This window comes from Eschrichtius robustus, chromosome 2 (genome assembly GCF_028021215.1).
Source record: "Eschrichtius robustus isolate mEscRob2 chromosome 2, mEscRob2.pri, whole genome shotgun sequence".
Lineage (NCBI taxonomy): Eukaryota > Metazoa > Chordata > Mammalia > Artiodactyla > Eschrichtiidae > Eschrichtius > Eschrichtius robustus.
This window is the reverse complement of record NC_090825.1, coordinates 92328707-92350448: the sequence shown is the minus strand read 5'-3', so window position 1 is coordinate 92350448 and position 21742 is coordinate 92328707. Positions and strand designations below refer to the sequence as shown.

The 21742-nt window shown below is 39.9% G+C and overlaps 1 protein-coding gene, 2 long non-coding RNA genes and 1 other non-coding gene across 6 annotated transcripts in view; 2 read left to right on the top strand and 2 right to left on the bottom strand.

Annotated features, from left to right (window-relative positions):
* LOC137757429 (uncharacterized) overlaps positions 1-14666 on the bottom strand; it is a 310561-nt gene extending 295895 nt beyond the window's left edge. Inside the window, exon 1 of the long non-coding RNA XR_011072339.1 lies at positions 14453-14666. This is a non-coding gene — a long non-coding RNA (uncharacterized lncRNA). The remainder of the gene's footprint in view (positions 1-14452) is intronic.
* A 163-nt stretch (positions 14667-14829) lies between these two features.
* LOC137757416 (uncharacterized) lies at positions 14830-18651 on the top strand. Its single transcript, XR_011072337.1, has 5 exons — positions 14830-15092; positions 15800-15893; positions 16258-16960; positions 17076-17152; positions 18398-18651. It is a non-coding gene; the product is annotated as an uncharacterized lncRNA (long non-coding RNA).
* Positions 15597-15731, top strand: LOC137760355 (small nucleolar RNA SNORA13). The gene has a single exon (XR_011073309.1). It is a non-coding gene; the product is annotated as a small nucleolar RNA SNORA13 (small nucleolar RNA).
* A 114-nt stretch (positions 18652-18765) lies between the features above and the next one.
* EPB41L4A (erythrocyte membrane protein band 4.1 like 4A) overlaps positions 18766-21742 on the bottom strand; it is a 266948-nt gene continuing 263971 nt past the window's right edge. For 2 of the 3 annotated variants that reach the window (XM_068534088.1, XM_068534102.1), the window contains one exon: positions 18766-18923. In XM_068534088.1, coding sequence (XP_068390189.1) covers positions 18795-18923 — 129 coding nt within the window. In that variant the 3' untranslated portion in view covers positions 18766-18794. The remainder of the gene's footprint in view (positions 18924-21742) is intronic. The other variant, XM_068534096.1, reaches the window with a different exon arrangement.

Genomic DNA, 21742 nt, shown 5'->3' with positions numbered 1-21742 from the left:
ACTAAATGAAGTGGAGACAGGCAACTTTCCAGAAAAAGAATTCAGAATAATGATAGGGAAGATGATCCAGGACCTTGGAAAAAGAATGGACACAAACATCGAAAAGATGCAAGAAATGTTTAACAAAGACCTAGAAGAATTAAAGAACAAACACCTAGAAAAACTAAAGAACAAACAAACAGATGAACAATACAATAACTGAAATGAAAAATACACTAGAAGCAATCAATAGCAGAATAACTGAGGCAGAAGAACGGATAAGTGACCTGGAAGACAGAATGGTGGAATTCACTGCTGTGGAACAGAATAAAGAAAAAAGAATGAAAAGAAATGAAGACAGCCTAAGAGACCTCTGGGACAACATTAAATGCACCAGCATTTGCATTATAGGGGTTCCAGAAGGAGAAGAGAGGGAAAGGACCCGAGAAAATATTTGAAGAGATTATAGTTGAAAACTTCCCTAACATGGGAAAGGAAATAGCCACACAAGCCCAGGAAGCGCTGAGAGTCCCAGGCAGGATAAACCCAAGGAGAAACACACCGAGACACGTAGTAATCAAATTTACAAATATTAAAGACAAAAAAATTATTAAAAGCAACAAGGGAAAAACGACAAATAACGTACAAGGGAACTCCCATAAGGTTAACAGCTGATATCTCAGCAGAAACTCTACAAGCCAGAAGGGAGTGGCACAATATATTTAAAGTGATAAAAGGCAAGAACCTATAACCAAGATTACTCTACCTGGCAAGGATCTCATTAAGATTTGATGGAGAAATGAAAAGCTTTACAGACAGGCAAAAGCTAAGAGAATTCAGCACCACCAAACCATCTCTACAACAAATGCTAAAGGAACTTCTCTAAGTGGGAAACACAAGAGAACAAAAGGACCTACAAAAACAAACCCATAACAATTAAGAAAATGGTAATAGGAACATACATATTGATAATTACCTTAAACGTGAATGGATTAAAATGCTCAAACCAAAAGGCACAGGCTCGTTGAATGGATACAAAAACAAGACCCATATATATGCTGTCTACAAGAGACCCACTTCAGACCTAGGGACACATACAGACTGAAGGTGAGGGGATGGAAAAAGGTATTACAGGCAAATGTAAATCAAAAGAAAGCTGGAGTAGCAATACTCATATCAGATAAAATAGACTTTAAAATAAAGAATGTTACAAGAGACAAGGAAGGACACTACATAATGATCAAGGGATCAATCCAAGAGGAAGCTATAACAATTATAAATATATATGCACCCAACATAGGAGCACCTCAATACATAACGCAAACGCTAACAGCTCTAAAAGAGGAAATCAACAGTAACACAATAATAGTGGGGGACTTACACCAATGGACAGATCATCCAGACAGAAAAGTATTAAGGAAACACAAGCTTTAAATAACACAATAGACCAGATAGATTTAATTGGATATTTATAGGACATTCCATCCCAAAACAGCAGATTACACTTCCTTCTCAAATGCACATGGAACATTCTCCAAGATAGATCACATCTTAGGTGACAAATCAAGCCTTGCTAAATTTAAGAAAACTGAAATCATATCAAGCATCTTTTCAGACCACAACACTATGAGATTAGATATCAATTACAGGGAAAAAAGTGTAAAAAACGCAAACACATGGAGGCTAAACAATACGTTACTAAACAGCCAAGAGATCACTGAAGAAATCAAAGAGGAAATCAAAAAACACCTAGAGACAAATGACAACAAAAACACGATGATCCAAAACCTATGGGATACAGCAAAAGCAGTTCTAAGAGGGAAGTTTATAGCTATACAAGTCTACCTCAAGAAACAAGAAAAATCTCAAATAAACAATATAAACTTACACCTAAAGGAACTAGAGAAAGAAAAACAAACAAAACCCAAAGTTAGTAGAAGGAAAGACACCATAAAGATCAGAGCAGAAATAAATGAAATAGAAACAAAGAAAACGATGGCAAAGATCAATAAAACTAAAAGCTGGTTCTTTGAGAAGATAAACATAATTAATAAATTAGCCAGACTCATCAAGAAAAAGAGGGAGAGGATTCAAATCAATAATATTAGAAATGAAAAAGGAGAAGTTACAACAGACACCGCAGAAATACAAAGCATCATAAGAGACTACTACAAGCAACTCTATGCCCATAAAATGGACAACCTGGAAGAAATGGAGAAATTCTTAGAAAGGTATAACCTTCCAAGACTGAACCACGAAGAAATAGAAAATATGGAGAGACCAATCACAAGTAATGAAATTGAAACTGTGATTAAAAGTCTTCCAGCAAACAAAAGTCCAGGACCAGATGGCTTCACAAGTGAATTCTATCAAACGTTTACAGAAGAGCTAACACCCATCCTTCTCAAACTCTTCCAAATAACTGCAGAGGAAGGAACACTCCCAAACTCATTCTATGAGGCCACAAACACCCTGATACCAAAATCAGACAAAGATGGCAAAAAAAGAAAATTACAGACCAATATCACTGATGAACATAGATGCAAAAGTCCTCAACAGTATACTAGCAAACAGAATTCAACAGCACGTTAAAAGGATCATACACCATGATGAAGTGGGATTTATCCCAGGGATGCAAGGATTCTTCAATATATGCAAATCAATCAATGTGATACACCATATTAACGAATTGAAGAATAAAAACCATATGATCATCTCAATAGATGCAGAAAAAGCTTTTGACAAAATTCAACACTTATTTATGATAAAAACTCTCCAGAGTGTGGTCATAGAGGGAGCCTACCGCAACATAATGAAGGCCATATATGACAAACCCACAGCAAACATGATTCTCAATGGTGAAAAACTGAAAGCATTTCCTCTAAGATCAGGAATGAGACAAGGATGTCCACTCTCGCCACTATTATTCAACATAGTTTTGGAAGTCCTAGCCACAGCAATCAGAGAAGAAAAAGAAATAAAAGGAATACGAATTGGAAAAGAAGAAGTAAAACTGTCACTGTCTGTAGATGACATGATACTATATATAGATAACCCTAAAGATGCCACCAGAAAACTACTAGAGCTGATCAATGAATTTGGTAAAGTTGCAGGATACAAAATTAATGCACAGAAATCTCTTGCATTCCTACACACTAACAATGAAAGATCAGAAAGAGGAATTAAGGAAACAATCCCATTCATCATTGCAACAAAAAGAATAAAATACCTAGGAATAAAATACCTAAGGAGGTAAAAGACCTGTACTCAGAAAACTATAAGACACCGACGAGAGAAATCAAAGATGACACAAACAGATGGAGAGATATATCATGTTCTTGGATTGGAAGAATCAATATTGTGAAAATGACTATACTACCCAAAGCAATATACAGATTCAATGCAATCCCTATCAAACTACCAATAGCATTTTTTACAGAACTAGAACAAAAAATCTTAAAATTTGTATGGAGACACAAAAGACCCCAAATAGCCAAAGCAATCTTTAGGGAAAAAAACCGGAGCTGGAAGACTCAGACTCCCTGACTTCGGACTATACTACAAAGCTACAGTAATCAAGACAATATGGTCCTGGCACAAATACAGAAATATAGATCAATGGAACAGGATAGAAAACCCAGAGATAAACCCACGCACATATGGTCACCCTATTTTTGATAAAGGAGGCAAGAATATACAATGGAGAAAAGACAGCCTCTTCAATAAGTGGTGCTGAAAAAACTGGACAGCTACATGTAAAAGAATGAAATTAGAACACTCCCTAACACCATACACAAAAATAAACTCAAAATGGATTAGAGACCTAAATGTAAGGCCGGACACTATAAAACTCTTAGAGGAAAACACAGGAAGAACACTCTTTGACATAAATCACAGCAAGATCTCTTTTGATCCACCTCCTAGAATAATGGAAATAAAAACAAAAATAAACAAATGGGACCTAATGAAACTTCAAAGCTTTTGCACAGTATAGGAAACCATAGACAAGACGAAAAGACAACCCTCAGAATGGGAGAAAATATTTGCAAACGAATCAACAGACAAAGGACTAATCTCCAAAATATATAAACAGCTCATGCATCTCTATAGTAAAAAAACAAACACCACAATCCAAAAATGGGCAGAAGACCTAAATAGACATTTCTCCAAAGAAAACATACAGATGGCCAAGAGGCACTTGAAAAGCTCCTCAACATCACTAATTATCAGAGAAATGCAAATCCAAACTACCATGAGGTATCACCTCACACCAGTTAGAATGGGCATCATCAGAATGTCTACAAACAACAAATGCTGGAGAGGGTGTGGAGAAAAGGAAACCCTCTTGCACTGTTGTTGGGAATGTAAATTGATAAAGCTACTATGGAGAACAGTATGGAGGCTCCTTAAAAAACTAAAGATAAAATTACCATATGACCCTGCAATCCCACTACTGGGCATATACCCAGAGAAAACCATAATTCAAAAAGATACATGCAGGACTTCCCTGGTGGCGCAATGGTTAAGAATCCACCTGTCAATGCAGGGGACACGGGTTCGAGCCCTGGTCCTGGAAGATCCCACATGCTGCGGAGCAACTAAGCCTGTGTGCCACAACTACTGAGCCCACATGCCACAACTACTGGAGGCTGCGTGCCTAGAGACCATGCTCTGCAACAAGAGAAGCCACTGCAATGAGAAGCCCATGCACCACAACAATGAGTAGCGTCTGCTGATCACAACTAGAGAAAAGGCCGCTCCCAGCAACAAAGACCCAACACAGCCAGAAATAAATAAATAAATAAATTTATTTTTTAAAAAAAGAATACACATGCACCCCAATGTTCATTGCAGCACTATTTACAATAGCCAGGTCATGGAAGCAACCTAAATGCCCACTGAGAGATCAATGGATAAATAAGATGTGGTACATATATACAATGGAATATTACTCAGCCATAAAAAGGAACGAAATTGGGTCATTTGTAGAGATGTGGATGTACCTAGAGACTGTCATACAGAGTGAAGTAAGTCAGAAAGAGAAAAACAAATATCGTATATTAACTTTATGTGGAATCTATAAAAAGGGTACAGATGAACCAGTTTGCAAGGCAGAAAGAGAGACACAGATGTAGAGAACAAGCATATGGACCCCAAGGGGGGAAAGCGGGGTGGGGTGGGGGGATGAATTGGGAGATTGGGACTGACATGTATACACTGATATGTAAAACATAGATAACTAATAAGAACCTGCTGTATAAAAATTAATAAATATAACACTCCATTGTAAAGCAATTATACTCCAATAAAGATGTTAAAAATAATAATAATAATAAATAAATAAAATAAAATTCAAAAAAAAGAACACAACTAAAGCCACTCATTAGAAACCCAGGTTTGGGGGTTTGTGCTGTTGGAGCTATGCTGTGCCTCACAGGAGCACCAGTCTCACAGAAGATCTTCCAATGCTGTCTGCTCCCCCAAAGAAAGACTCTAGCACCACCAAATAGAAAAGTCACTAATATGGAAACAGATGTTCCTAAGAATACTCCTGGAAATGTATGGATATGAAACACATGCCACATATATTTAGTTATAAAAATAAAACATCTTATTTTTATCTAGCAACTATTTATTTCCAGAAAGTGACTAAGTGCTGCAATCAAGTCATACCTGACTTAAAAAAAAACTGAGACAGATTGAGCTGTCTAACCCACAAAAGAAGTATCTATTAATAATTCAACTCCAATTGCTATGTATATTTCCTGGCAGGCTGGCTCCTGACTAAACGCACCAGCTTTATTTTCCTGATCGGCTTAGGACATATAGTTCTGCAGCACAGGAATCTTACCACTGAAAGATGTCTCATTTTTGTCTGGACTGGAATACATAAGATGTTCTTTTGGATTACTCAAAGTAGCATACAGGTCTTTCCCATGCAACTTGACCAGATATTTAAAAAAAAAAAAATCAAAGCATCACCTCTGAAAAACTAGTATAAAACCAGGTTTAAAAAACACCTAGGGAAGTGGGTGATTCTACTCAAATGTGGATATTCGATTGCTAATTTCATTCCAATTAAAGTGTAACTGAGAATATGCATCTATAAATTATAGTGCAGGTTTTGTGCTTGGCTTGTACTGCCACCTGGTGGTTTCCTGCTTGTACTAATATCAGACATGTAAGGAATTTCCTGAATTAGCATTCACTTAGCAGTCTCTTTGCAGTATCACTGTCATTGACAAGTCAGTACTTCTGTTAAGATCTCTAAAATGGTGGTGCAGAAGAGATTGCACATAAAGTCTCTGGTAACTAAGTTAAGACGAACCCCATCTTATTCAAACACATCATTTATATATAAATACAATAAGCATAATGATTAGTAAATTAATAATAATGTCTGCAAGAAAAAAATTTAAGCCCAATCACACCACAAAAGAAGAACAAAATGAAAGAAAGAGACAAAGTCTCTTTAAACATAGGCCTGCCGAGCTTTTAGTAAAAAATAAATAAGTAAATAAATAGGACTTCCCTGGTGGCACAGTGGTTAAGAATCCGCCTGCCAGTGCAGGGGACTAAGGGTTCGAGCCCTGGTCCTGGAAGATCCCACATGCCGCAGAGCAACTAAGCCCGTGCTCCACAACTACTGGGCCTGTGCTCTAGAGCCCAGGAGCCACAACTACTGAGCCCACGTGCTGCAACTACTTAAGCCCACGCGCCTAGAGCCTGTGCTCCGCAACAAAAGAAGCCACCGCAATGAGAAGCCCGCGCACCGCAACAAAGAGTAGACCCCACTCGACGCAACCAGAGAAAACCCGTGGGCAGCAACAAAGACCCAACGCAGCCCAAAATAAATAAATAAATAAATTTATTTAAAAAATATATATATATGAATATCAGAAAACCAAACTGGAAATTTAGGGGCTTGTATTTATGCAAATGAGTAGTGTTACAAAAATAGTTTTCATAGAATCCCTTAAGGTATTAATACTTCTTGATATATTTCAGAACTCATGTTTCTCTTTTGTGAAATTTCTCTTTTTGGTTTAGGTCCCACGGTGTTCTCAGCATTCAAATGATTAACATGAATATTTTATTATTAAACATTATATTTGTTAAATTATATCTATTATAAGACTTTGGCCTGTAGATACATGGAATTTCCCTTTAATTACTGAAGATAAAGAAGTTTTAAATTTTGCCAAATCAAGATTATCAATTAGTGTTTTACTCCTTCCATTTATTTATTTTTTTAAATAAAGATAATTTATTAATTTGAAAGGTAATACTTTCTCATGGCCAAAACAAGGAAAGTCTTTCTACTACATCACCATTCCTTGTAACCAGTTTCTTCCAGAAACAGTCGCTGATTGTTAAGTTTAGGAAGTCCTTTCTACAATCAAACAAATGTTTTCACTTAGCCTTTCTATTATTTGATTTTTTGTTCCATTTAATTCCTTAAACTACACAGGCCTTATTTTGATTTATATCAAGTAATACTCTTATTTTTTCCAAAATGACAAATCCCTCTTGCCAGTGACAGGTATGGGTCAAAGTCCTTCCTTCTCTGCTGATTTGTGATGCTTGCTTTAAGACACATTAAGATGTAACATACAGCAGGAACTGTTATCAGTTATATCTTCGATTCCATTGACAGTGAGTGCCTGTGCCAATACCACGCTGAGTTAATTACCTTATAAAGTTGAGAATGTTTTAATATTTAAGTTTAGAATATTTGTTTAACATTTAGTGTTAAGTAAGGAGTTAGTCCTCCACCATTACTCTACTTTTTCTAAATTTTTCTGGCTATTCTCATCAGTTTCTTATTCCAAATGAACTTCAGAGTAATTTTGTGAAGTTCCCAAACAATTTAACCAAGTTACTTTAATAAAGAGACTCTGTGAGAATTGCTCTAAATTATAAATTATTTGGGTAAGAATTATTACCTTTACAGATAGGTTGTTAGTAGAAAAAGCAGGCTTAGTGATAAGCCTTCCAACGCTCTTAAGCTGGACCGCTTTTCAAGGAACAAACTGATGAAGAAACTCAATCTGGGTTTTGTGCCTGCCATGTGGCAGAAGGCATGCAGAGAAATTCCCTAATTCAGAATAATTTAAAATGCTGGATAAAATATTTAAAAATAACTTTCTAAATGCATGGCTGAGTTGGTTGAAAAATAAGGGAAGTCCTCAGAGGTCACACATAAGAGATAGCATGAACCCAAAGTAAGTTCTGGAGCTGGCATTTGCCTGGGACATCTACGTACCTATCCCTGGTGGCTTGCGGCTTAGGCTTCATAGGGCCAGTTGGGAGTTAGGACATGAGGCCTGAACAAGTGGAAAGTAGAACTAATGACCCGTGCATAAAGTTGTGACCCCTGAAAGGTAACACCCTCAGTAAGTGAATTAGGTATGGCTGGGGGGGGGGGGAGTGAATCACCCTACAGAGAGAAATAGTGGAGATAATTAACCCACTTATTATTAAGAAGGACAAAATGGGGGAAACGTTTCCCTTGAAAGTGACTAACACCAGCCTTCCCTCATGCAGGAGAGAGCACAGCCTATTCTATGTGGAATGGATGAGATGTTCTGACAGTGCTCCCAGGGTAGCAAGTGCCCCAAATGCCTAGCAACACCAGACATAAATCTTTTCTAGAGGAACACACCCAAATGATTACCACAACTTAGTTTCCAAGGAACATATGCTTACAGTTTAAAAACAAAATATAAACCTATAAGAAAACAACATGTGACAGTGAGTGGAAACAGTTAAGACAATGCCCATTTTTGACCTTGAGAATATCTATATGAGTGTGTTTATATTTAAATATAAGTCTCAAATACACTTTTTGAGAAATAAAAGGGGGTACATAAGAAAGGAACAAAAGATATCACAAGTAACCTACATCTTTGAAAAAGAACCAAAGAGAAATGCTAGAAAAATAATTTCTAATAATTGACATTGAAACTCAGTATAGGATCCGGCTCAAGATAGCAATGTAAGAGGCTCCTATGCTCATACTGCCACAGATACACGGAATCAACAGCTACATACGAAACAATTCCCTCTGAAGGAAATCCAGAAACTACCTGACTCTTACTCATTGGGCAAATGAGAAAAAACCCGCATCAAGCTAAGTAGGAGAAGCTGAGAAACAATCTCGCCATAAACCCCACCCCTGGTGCAGCAACACCCAACTGGGAGGGAACTCACTACTCCCAGCTTCTTCCTAAGGAGTGAGGGATTCAGACACCCCCCCAATCTGGTGCCCCAACTTTTAAGACCTCCACCTGAGAGACAGGTGCCCTAAAGACCAGTGGGGCTTGCATCCATAAGACCTACAAGGCCATAGGGATCTAAAAGATAGTTCCTAAAGGGCTCCCACAGACTCACAATGGCTAACCCCCCAGGCCCAGCACAGAACCAGCAGACTGAAACCTGCCCAGTCTTTCCAGAAAAGAGGCCTATTTTCATACTTTGATAGCTATGACCTGAGGGGTAGGCTCCTAATCTAACACATATCAAGGGGCCGACTGCATTTTTTGCTCCCTTCCCCTTACAATTAATGTTTTTGACATCATATCTTACAACTTTTTGTTCTGTATATCCCTTAACTAACCATTGTAGATATACATGATTTTACTACTTGTACTTTAACCTTCCTACTGCTTTGTACAGAGTTGATTAACTATGTTTACTGTATATTTGCCTTTACCAGTGAGCTTTTTCCTATTGTAATTTTCACATTTCTAGTTGTGGCCTTTTGTTTTTCCCTTAGAGAAGTCCCTTCATCATTTCTTATAAAGCTGGTTTGGTGGTGCTGAACTCTTTTAGCTTTTGCTTGTCCATAAAACTTTTCATGTCCCCATCAAATCTGAATGTAAGCTCTGCTGTGTAGAGTACTCTTAGTTGTAGGCTTTTCCCTTTCATCACTTTAAATATATCGTGCCACTCCCTTCTAGCCTGCAGAGTTTCTGCTGAAAAGTCAGCTAGTAGCCTTTGGTGAGTTTCCTTGTAGGAAACTTGTTGCTTTTCCATTGCTACTTTTAATATCCTCTCTTTAACTTTACTTTTTTGCCATTTTAATTAAAATGTTTCTTGGTGTGATCCTCTTTAGGCTGATCTTGTTTGGAACTCTATCTGCTTCCTGGACCAACAAATTTCAAAACAGGGCACAATGGATACATTCCTCGGAAGGATAACTTACCAAAACTGACTAAAGAAAAAACCTGAATGCTTCTAAAACCATTAAAGAAATTAATTCAGTAGTTTAAAATCTTCCTACAAAGAAAATACTAGATCGAGATACTTCTAAAAGCAAGGTTTATTTTTTAATTCTGACATTAAATTTTTCAGAGAAGAGGAAAAAGTTCTCCAACTAATTTTATAAAGCTAGTATAGGCATACTCCACAGAACATTTCCCTGATTAATGTTTTTCCAATAAATTAACTCTTGTATTTAATACTCCAACATCATATAACATATATATCATTCAAAACAACATTTCAACTATGTATATAGGAAATAATATATGTAGGACCCAAAACTCAATACATTTTTACCAATAACAACAACAAAAACAACAACAACAACAACAAAGGTGTGGGAAATGCCCTGAGTTACATTACAAACACAACTGACAATATGTTCTCAGCATCATGTGTCAGGAAATCAAAAAACACACTGAATATCAATGAAGGGGATATTCACATAGATGCCAGTAGTGATAAAAGAAGCACTAAAGTATCATCCTCAGTGTGAATCATTCTCTGCCACATTTCCATAGTGCCTTTCATATTTCATATTACCCTTTTTTCCCCTAGTTTTGTATTATGAGACCCAAAAAAGCTGAGGAAATGTTAAAGATTAATGAAAAAGAAGCAAACTAAACAGAAAAGCAGTAACAATGAAAGAGAATATGTTACTGCTGACAAAGCAACTATTTGTTAACAACTATATTGTTTGGCGATCAGGAAGCAAAGTTATAGACATTTACAGCCTAATGTTATAGTTTGTTATTTAATTGAGGTTTGTTTACTATATTTTAGTTACATTTTAGGAAGTTGGTTTGGGTTAACAAGTAACTCATTATAATTTTACCATTTAAAACGGAGGGCCATAGGCTCCCAATTAATATTTTTGCATAGAACATCTGATTTTCAGAAACAAATTACTAATATTAAGTAGATATCTGTATAATTCTAACATCAAAACTATCAAAGACAGTATGAGAAAGATAACCACAGTCCCCTCTTGTCCGTAAACATAAATGCAGTAATTCTAAACAGAATATTTTTTGAAATGACAAGTTTGGTTTCTTCCAGAAATGTAAGATTGGTTCAACATTAGAAAATGTATTAATGCAATTCACTTCATTAACACATTACAAGAAAAAACCCTATGTTCATCTCAATAGAGGCAGGAAAAAAACATTTAATAAAATCCAACATTCACTCATGATTTAAAAAAAAAAAAAAAAACTACTAGCAAACTAAAAATAGGGCACTTCCCTAACCCAATAAACAACAAGAAATGCATTAAAATGTCATACACGTCATACATACATGCTGAAACTTTAACAGCATTCCTTTAAAGCCGTGAACAAGACAAGGATGTCTATTATCACTCTATTCAACATTGCCCTAGATGTCCTAGTCTCAGCATTCACACACACACATGTGTGCATGCACACACAGTATAAGGAGAAAGGAAGAAAGCTTCCACAGATGATATGACTGTTTAAAGGGAAAATCCAAAGAAAATCTACAAATGCTTCTAAATTATAAAAAGTATTCAAATTATTTAATATCTATTGTATATTAAATCAGATCCCTAACACCCAACATAAACAAAATGTCAACCCCCTATGGATTAAGCACTTTAAAATGAAATGTGCACCGCTTATATGCAAAATCTTACTTATGCTTCTGATGAGAAAACTGGAATGGCACAAGGAGTGGGGTAAGAAAAACAGCCCACTTCTCACTCTCCACCCCTTACAGGGTGCATTAGTTTTCTCTTGCTGCCATAACAAATTAACACAAATTTAGCAGCTTAAAACAACACAAATTTATTATCACAGCTCTGTAGGTTGGAATTCTGTCACGAGTCTCACTGGGCTAAAATCAAGGTATCAGTAGGGCTGGAGACTTCTTTTCTGGAGACTCCAGGGGAGAATCTGCTTCCACATACATTCAGGTGGTTGGCAGAATTCAGTTCCATGCAGCTGCAGAAATGAAGTTCCTGTTTCCTTGCTGGCTGTCAACTGAGGGCCATTCCCAGCTTCTAGAGGCTGTCTGTATTCTTTGGCTTCAAAGATGTTCCCCCTCCATCTTCACAGCTAACAATGGAAGGTTGAGTCCCTTTCCTGCCTTCTCTTCTGCCACATCTCTGACTCCCCACTTTTCCTCTTTGTTTTTTATCTCCTCATCTCATGGTCCCTCACGTTAATCATATCTGCAATGCCCCTTTTTTACTATGCAATGGAACACATTCACAGGTTCTGGGGATTAGGGTATGGACACCTTTGAGGGACCATTAGTCTGCCTACCATACAGAACAAGGAAACTGGGTCTGTTCCACGCTTGCACTAACACTGTATGTTGTTTGTACATCTTTCCGTAATGTCTCTGCTCCAACAGGGTAGAAAATATCCCCCTTTTCTCACGTCCTTTCTGCTTGTGTTGGCTGAATTACTGAATTTTCCTTCCCAGGCTACGTGAGGTCGAAGCAGACAGGAAGATGAAGAATTTAGAATTAATTTCCTAACACCAACATTATCCAATAATTGAAACAAATGCCTCCCCTCTATCTGTTCTTGAATCATCCAGAGTTTAGGGACGAGTTACAAGGGGCAGATAGGAAAGAATGGGGTGGGAACAAAATGTCAAGCCATTAAAAGAAAAACAGCAGCATAGTTTCCCCTTCCTTAAGAACTCAACCCAAGAAGTTTCCATACCTGGGGTGGCAGTCAACAAGGAGAGTCTAGCTCATGAGAGTCATTAATTGGGTGTCACTGTGTACAATACAGTGTGAGATAATTCAACAAACCTTCCGTAATTCTTTAAACTAACCTATGTGGTACATAGGTAAAGGTATTATCGTGCAAAATAGGAACCTGGGCTTAGAGAGGTGGTCATATACCCAAAAGCACAAGCGTCAAAGAGCTGGATCGAAGCCTAGGTCTGCTGGCTGCTCAAGCCCAAGGAAATTTCCTCTCCCTGACTTTCCCTAGCAAGAAGGCAAGATTGAAGTTTGTTACAATCCTCAAACGGTACCCTTCAAGTGTATTTAAATAACACTCTTTGAGGTGTCATTCTCCTTCCCCAACCTTTCTCTCCCCAGATGTTACAGAGAATTCCTAATGAAGGACTTAGAGTTATTTCCCTCCTTATTATCACACACACTTACTTCTGTAAGGTCACTGTCCCTACTGTCCCAACAGTGATGTTATCATTCAGGCCAGTCCTTGTGTGATGACCACTGGGCTATGTATGGGCTTGAATTTTCTTTTTCTTTTCTTCTTCCTTCCTTTCCTTTCTTTCTTTCCTCTTTCTCTCTCTTTTTTTCTTTCTTTCCTTCCTCCTTCTCTCTCTCTTTCCTCCCTCCCTCTTTCTTTTTCTTTCCCTTCCTTCCTTCCTCCCTTTCTTCCCCTCCCTCCCTCTCTTTCTGCAATAAGCTTCAAAGAAACAAAGAAAGGTGCTAGGATGTGGTCTCTGGGTGAGTCTCTATAGGACTCACAGGTGCAAGGAGACCCAGGTGCTACCACACAGCCCGAATCACCGCAGTCTTTATCCCTTCAAGGAGTTATGGGTATCACCAAGAAAGTAATTAACTACCTCTGCTTTCTTTCGGTGGTAATAATCAATTCTAAACTTCCAGCATAAAATCCCAACTCCTTACCACAGGTACAAAGCCCTACATGATTCACTCCTGCCTGTCTCTTCCGCTGCCTCTGACGCCATCTTACACTCCACACGTGGCTCCAGCCACGCTGGCCGAGGTCTAGCTTCTGAGCACCTGAAAGGTGACTAGTCTGACCTGAAATGTACTGAAAGTATAAAATACACACTGGATTTTGAAGACCTAGTAGGAATAAAAGAATGCAAGGTATATCACTAATAATTTTATAGTGACCAAATGTTGAAACGGTTATACTTAGCACATGTTGAGTTTCTCTTAATTTAACTTGTTCCTTTTTAATGTGGCATTTCTAAAATTTTAAAATGACATTCGTGGCTCACACTAGATTCCTACCGGACAGCACGACTCTATCACATTTTCCCCTCCTTTGTTTCCTTGGCACTTACACTATCTGGACTTAACAGTGTCCACGTTATCTGTTTAGTGTCTGTCTCACCCAACTAGAACGTGACAGGAACTCTGCCTCATTCACAGCGGATTCCCAGGCATTTAGAACAGCGTGAAGCACAGTAAGTACTCAATAAATATTTCTGGAATTAATGACCTTACTCTTCCTCAGCTGGAGACGGTGAGCTCTGTCTGTCCTCTCCCAGAACACGAGGTCTCAAGTCCTTTGGGCTACACCCGCAGCTCAGCGCTGACCGTGTACTCTTGACACCGGGTGGAGGGGCGGTTGGGTATCCACACTGGATAAACCCTCCTCCTGCGCGGAAAAATTTTCCCGCCCGACGGACCGGCGCTCAGCGAACTCGCGCTCCTCAGAACTCTTTTCCCCGGGCAGCCCCGCCCCTCGGCCCATCAATGGGCACTTCGCCCTCCGGCCTCACGGCGGCGTCTCGCCGGGGCGCGGTGGCCGATGGTACAGTCCGTCCTCCCCGCGCCCCTCGAGCAGTGGGTCCTTCCAGTCATAGAAAAGCATTGTGGGAAGGCTGCGCGCTCTTTCTAACCTCCCCTTTCTTTCGGACTGTATGGCGGCGAGGGTTTGGACGGCCCCGGGCCTGTGGCCGCCTGGCCTCCGACGGCTGGGGCGCAGGGCAGGAGCGCGCGGCCGCCCTTAGTCTAGTGAGGCTGGCGCAGCGGCCGGGCCGGGTCCGAGGCTCCCGGTCCTTGAGCGCGTGGAGGGCAGCGGCCTGGTCTGGCCTCCGCTACGTTGTCGGTGAGACCTCAGAAAGCCCAGCAGCGGCCCCAGGTCTGTGTTCCCACGCCAGGAGATGCGGCGAGGGGGGTGAGGGCTTTGGGGTCGATTGGTCATCGACTGCATGTCAGGGAATTTTTAATAGAAGCGGGGCTTTCTTGGCGTGTGACAGGGAAAGGCCTCACTGTATAACGGCACGTATGCCTACCTTGTCACGGTGGGAAATCAGGTCAACGCAGAAGTGCTATTTCAGATTTAGATCTTGATAACTGTGTCCTGGTGCAGAACTTGGCGGAAATCGAATGACCATCACCAGCTCTGCAGGCGAGTTTTCGTGTTCCTGCAGAAAAGACCAGTTGCCTGGACATTTTAAGGTTTCAGCCATTTGAAAGACTTTAATTCGGTGTTCGTTACCTAGTCGGATGTTGAGTCGTAAAGGAAACTGTAGAGCTGGGCTTAGTTCCTCTCCCATCTCATCAGCGCAACAGTTCATCTCAGCCAGCTGTTTTGGGGTCCGCAGCTTTGTGCCACACAGCATTCCTTACGCGGTTTTCTTGCCGCCTTTGTGTTGCCCGTTCACTTTTGGAAACTAGTGGATGAGGTGTCAAAAAAGGCGAAAACCAAACACTTGTGCAGCCTTTTCCTGCCTTAGTATTTGACATCTTTGGTGTAGGAGCTGCACAAGTAACAGTTATACTGCTATATTATGTACATATGTGGTTTTGATTCTGCCAACGTTAAGTGTATGTTTCTCTTAACAGGTTTTAATTTTGGTTCAGGTGAAAGATGGACGCTTGAAGCATAGACTGCTGCTAGCTGACTACTTACTGTCTGGGAGCACAAAGATGACCTAAGGTAGGGTGATAGTTTTGAATTAGAAGTTGTCATACAGCAGTTATTTGTAATGTGAATTTTATCTTTCTAGATTGGGGGATCTTCTCTAGTGGGTATTAGTTTAAATTAGTTATTAAGGGTTCACTGGTATTAGTTGTTAACTGCAAATGGGATAGCTTCTTCCCAGCTTGTCATGAAATCTTTACATGATTTTATGTGAATTGTAAAAAAAACCACTTGCCAGATCTCAGGCATGTTTTATGTTGACATTTAAAGTCCAGAAGTGCATAACTTATCCAGCGAAGAAGCATGTACTGAAAGTTTTTAAGATGTGGTGCATGTAAATGTTTGCTTGTCAAATTGAGTGCCTTATTTTTCCTTTTAGGATGTCCTCGGTGAGGAACTTGACAACTTGATCTTCGGGTGTTGCTTAGAGTATTTAAAATTTCCAGGATTGCTAAAAAAATACTGCTTTTGGATAGTCCATAAATGTACATCTAAAACAGTGGGGCTATAAATAAAATAATTCAATGTGCTTCTTGGAGGTTTGTGTGCTAAGTGATTAACTGCCAGAAAATAGCATTCTTTTACTGAAGGATCATAGGGTACCTCCCTCTCCCAGCAACTTCAAAATTATGTTAAATCTCAGCTGTTAAGATTAACATTCAGTGATATTGATCACTGATAGCCTCATGAAATATAGGCTTATGCTAGGCTCCAAGGAGAAACACGTGCTTTCTTCTAGTGCCTCTTGCATGATGAAGTGAACTAGACTAGTTGGTTTCTAGGTCACAGGTGTGCTCTATGTTACTGCATTTTTTTTTTTTTTTTTTTTTTTAAGCTAAAAGCAAATCTGCCTTCACTTTGCAGGAAAGAACAAATAGTGTATTCGGGCATTCAAAATATTTATTGAAAGCACTGAACTAGGAGCTGGGAACACAATGGTGCACAAACACAGTTCCTCCCTTTGGAAGCTTACCTTTGAATGGAGGAAATGTCATCACAATTTAAAACTTCGTGAGACAAGTTCCATGTATGATAGGATTTGACCGAGTCAGGGAAACCTGAGAAAGCAGTTAGGACTAAGGGTAGGTAAGCATTTATGCAAGGCAAAGCTGACCCCGTGCCATGTACAGAGGCCTTGAGCTAAAAAAATGGGTATGACCATAAGTCCAGATTTCTGACTGTTGTGTCCTCATTTAGGTAAGAGTTGAGTGCTTAATGAGGCTTGATGGTGGCCATTATGGGAGCTCTGGGTGTTACAAAATGAGGCTGAACAGGTAAGAGGCCAGACTACTTAAGGCTCTGTATAAATCAAGGGGAAATCCATGATGGAAATGCACATTTGCAAGAAAAGGGGTGCTGATGGGCCAGTTGGAGGCTACTACCACTGTCTATGTGAGAGATGACCACCTTGGACCAGGGTGGTGGTAAAGTTAAGGAAGAGAGATAGTTAAAACTATAGCAGACAGGAGTTAGTAAAAAAGGATGTGTCCATAATGTCTGCTAGGTGTGTAGTCTTGTACATTTGCAGATCCAGCTGGGGAGCAGCATTTTCAACTAGCTCTATTTGAATTGCCTTAGAAATCTAAGTGACCCCTTGGTACTACACTGGTTTTTAGTCTAAGCTATAGAAATAAACCGTGGGAATAAATGAGATCCACTGGGGTAGCGGAAGAGGGCCTAGATTTGAGATACTCTTAAATAACTGGAGAGGTGGAACAGCGTGAGCTGCAAAGGATAGTCAGAATGGTAGAAACAATGGGAAATGCATTAAAGAAAGAAAATATTGTAAGGTAGCCTAAAAGTTAACTTGGATTTGGTGACATGAAGGTGATTTTTGAGGTCCACTTTAGTGGAACAGTGGGGGAGAATCCATATTAGAGATGGTTTGAGGTAGTTGAGGACACTGGCTACAGATAATCCTCTTGAGAAACTTGGAATGGGAGAAAAAAGTGGTAGCTGAAGAATTTGTGGTTGTGAAATTTGGTTGGCTTACTTTTTTTAGATGGTAGTCTAGCTGAGAGGAAGCAGCTGAATATATTAATACTGGAGAGAGCAGGGATGAGAAGGCTGAAGGAGATGGGCTAGAGGGGACAGGAGAAAGGGAAGGACTAGGGTTGATGGCAGCCATGGCGAGGCTTGTCTCTTGGGTAAGGGGAAGATGAAAGATGTCCTGCATGAGTATTTCTATTTTTCCTGTAGACTGCAGTCATCTGCAGAGAGGAAATGTCTGAAATAGTATTTGGGGAGAATTAGCCAGGCAGACTGGAGGGACCATTTCAGGTTGAGGGTCATGAATTTATAAGCTGAGGTCAACTGAAACCCACACATAGCCTTTTTTTTCTGAAAGCACAAGACAAGGACACGAGAAATTAAAAGCAGCACTTAACAAACTTTTTTTTAACATTTGCAAATAATCGGTGGAACTTAATGCCACAAAGTACAGTATTACAAAGAACATTTATGTGAATAAAAATATCTGCAGTGTGAAAGTGATGCTTCAGTCATGCATTTGTGCGCAGGCAGAGATCCACCCAGAGTTGGGAAGAACCTTTTCATCCCACTTGGTGTACTACTGCACAGCAAGCCGGCTTCAGTCCAGGATTCCAGAACTTTGAACCGAAGCATCTGGTGTTGGTTGTGGCAGACACAAGATAACTTGGGAGTTTCCAGGAAGGAAAACACGGCATCAAGTGAATAAGTTTTAAAATACTGTCTTTCCAGTTACCAAATTAAAAGGCCCTTAGGCACAAATATACTGTAGTTAAACCTTTAAGATGCAACAGACTCCATTATTTTCTTCGGAAGAAACACTTCTGCAGGTCCAAGATACTTGAATAATTATAATTCACAGTTTCAAAGTAAAGGTGGCACACACACCCTTCCCACCCACCCCCCATCCCTAGCCCTTCACTAGGATTAAGTCTCTATCTTGAGGCGTGAAGCTTGGGTAGTTTTTATTGTTTTTGCTGTGTGTTTTCCAGCCAGATTGCTTGTAGATGTCTGAGATTTTTCTTCAATCAGGCTATCTTTAGACCCGTTTCTTCTCTAGAAAAGAATGCATTTGAAAAATACAGAAAGTAAGATTCAGAGAAGAAAGTACAGCCAAATCAATTTTATTAACACAAATACTAAGATTTAAGACATCAAGTTATATTTAGGAAAGGTATGTAATGTCAAAAGCTGTTCAAATATCCCCTTTATTTAAATAGTTAATTATGACAAACAACATGATTGTGTTTAAATCTTAAAAAAGTTACTCTGACAGTTACATGCATAACAAATCTTACTCATGAAAATCAGGCATAAATCTCAACCCATTCCCCCAGTGAAGTGTCATTTCCATGGTAGTTGCTGCTGACCCAGGCTCTCAGGCCTCCCACTTTTCCAAGGAGGGGCAGAGAGATGAAGAGCATGGGGGGCTGGGGGTAATTTTTACTCTTCCCTGATTATATTTTCAGTAGTCACCGAAAGAAACCCGTACAACACAATGCCCTGGGGACCCGCATCACTTGGGGCTAGAGCTCCCTGTGAGCTGCGGTGGCCCCATCCTGGAGAAATGGGAGCAGAGCTTCCAGAGCCTGAGCACCGCACCCAGGGCTTCTGGAAGTGGGTCATGTCCTCCCACAGCCACACGTGGAGGCCCTGAGGATGACACTAAAGTGCCTCCACAGCTCCCTCTTCTGCTGAACAGACCTGCTCTTAGCTCCTTTTAGAGATGGCCCAACCTGTCAGTAGATCTGGCTAACAAGCGTATTTCCTAACGCACAAGTACCTGCCCATACATAATGAGCTACACGCCAGAATTCTATTATTTTGAGATTCATTTGGGCTAAAAATAAACTACCCTCTAAGAGGCTGTCTTTCATCTGTTCCTACGACTGGCTTGATTTGATTTACTCATATGCAAAGAGGCACCAATGGAACAACAATTCTGCTAAGCATGAGGAGTACAAATCAAGCTAATTTGGGATCGTCAGACATTATCTGTTTGGGACAGGTTCCTAGGTAACAGGAGAGGGAGGAGGACACCAGAGCATAAGTGAGTCAGGGCAGGGGAATAGAGAGAGAATATATCAGAAGAATCACTAACTTTTAAGTTTTTTGAGGGTTGAACCTATCTCTTCTGCCTGCACACCTTAAAGGAATAAGGAAAATGAATCAAAGTCCCTAATCCACCCCACTTTTACCAGCCTTCTGCATGAAAAAGTAAGGTGAAGTATAGGCAGGCCAGGCCACTAGCAGAACTCTGGCATCATTGTGGAACTTAGGAAATGCAGCTTTCCCACTTCCCCATATCATTTGCATCCTTTCTCCACATGGCAACCAGATCAGTTGTTTGCTTTTGGCACTTAGAATAAAATCCAAACAAACTCTTTTTCCCATGGCATCTAAGGCCCTGCATTATCCACCCTCCTTCCCCTTTACTCTGCTCAGACCTCAGACACCCCGGCCCTTTCCAGCCTCAGCATTTTTTCCCACGCTATTTCTTCTGCTTCCATCAGCCTTTCACAAATACTCACATGGTTGGCTCCTTCTCTACCTTTGAGTTTCAGCTTTACAGGTCACTTTCTGAATGGCCTTCGCCCTGTCTTTCTAAAGTGAGGTCATGTTCGTTTTCTAACACAGACCTTTGTTTCTTCATAATGCTTATTACCTAGTTGTTTTTTTTTTTTTAATTGTTTTACCTGTTTACTTTTATGTGTCAAGGCCAGGAGTCAGCAAACATTTTCTTTAAAGGGCCAGATTATAGACTACCTCCTGTCTCTATTGCACATTCTTTTTCCCTCCCCACAAGCAACCCTTTAAAAACATAAAAACAATTATTAGCTCCTGGACTGTACAGAAACAGGCTGCAGACTAAATTTAGCCCTTGGGCTGTAGTTTGCTGACTGTCCCAGTGAGTGCCTTGTCACTCCTTAGATGTGCTCATTAGATAGCTATTGAATTCAAAATCAAAGGTGTCCCAGAGACAAGCTTAGGGATCAGTGCCATTGATTAAAAGATGCATGTGAGTTGTTCTTGTATGCAGCACAGTGACGGCTATTCTTTCAACACTTCATGTGTACAATTTAAGTTTTCTGAGGTTCCTAAATTATGGTGATTAGACAGTCTTAGAGTAGTTGGAAAAGCAAAAATACATGAAATTCCCACTTGTATTGAAGCCAACTTAAATTTAAGACAAAAAAAAAAAGAGCTTTGAAAAGTAACAGTGCTTATTAATCTTCCCAGCAACTTTAAGAGGTAGGTTATTATCTACATTGCAAAGAAATTTAGTCTTAGAAGTTAAACAATGTTCAGAGTCACACAAGTGGTGTGTGGAGACAAGGAGACACCAATGCAGGTCCTGTCTGAATGTGAAGCCTCAACTAATCATGAATGTAATTTTTTTAAAGTGTTACTGACTTGAAACAAATTGTTTGTGTGGATAAACTATTAGCTCTCCCAGATTTATCTAATCAAAAATTACACAGATTTTAGTGGAAGTTGTGGTTAACCACTCAGATCTCCATTCCAGACTGAGGCATTCATTCCCCAGCAGCTCGGAGTGTTGGCTGCCATACAGCTCAAAACTGAGCCCCTGGGACTTCCCTGGTGGCGCAGTAGTTAAGAATCCTCCTGCCAATGCAGGGGACACGGGTTCGAGCCCTGGTCCGGGAAGATGCCACATGCCATGGAGCAACTAAGCCCGTGCGCCACAACCTCTGAGCCTGCACTCTAGAGCCCACGAGCCACAACTACTGAGCCTGCGTGCCACAGCTACTGAGCCCATGAGCCACAACTACTGAAGCCTGCATGCCTAGAGCCCATGCTCCACAACAAGAGAAACCACCGCAATGAGAAGCCTGCGCACCGCAACGAAAAGT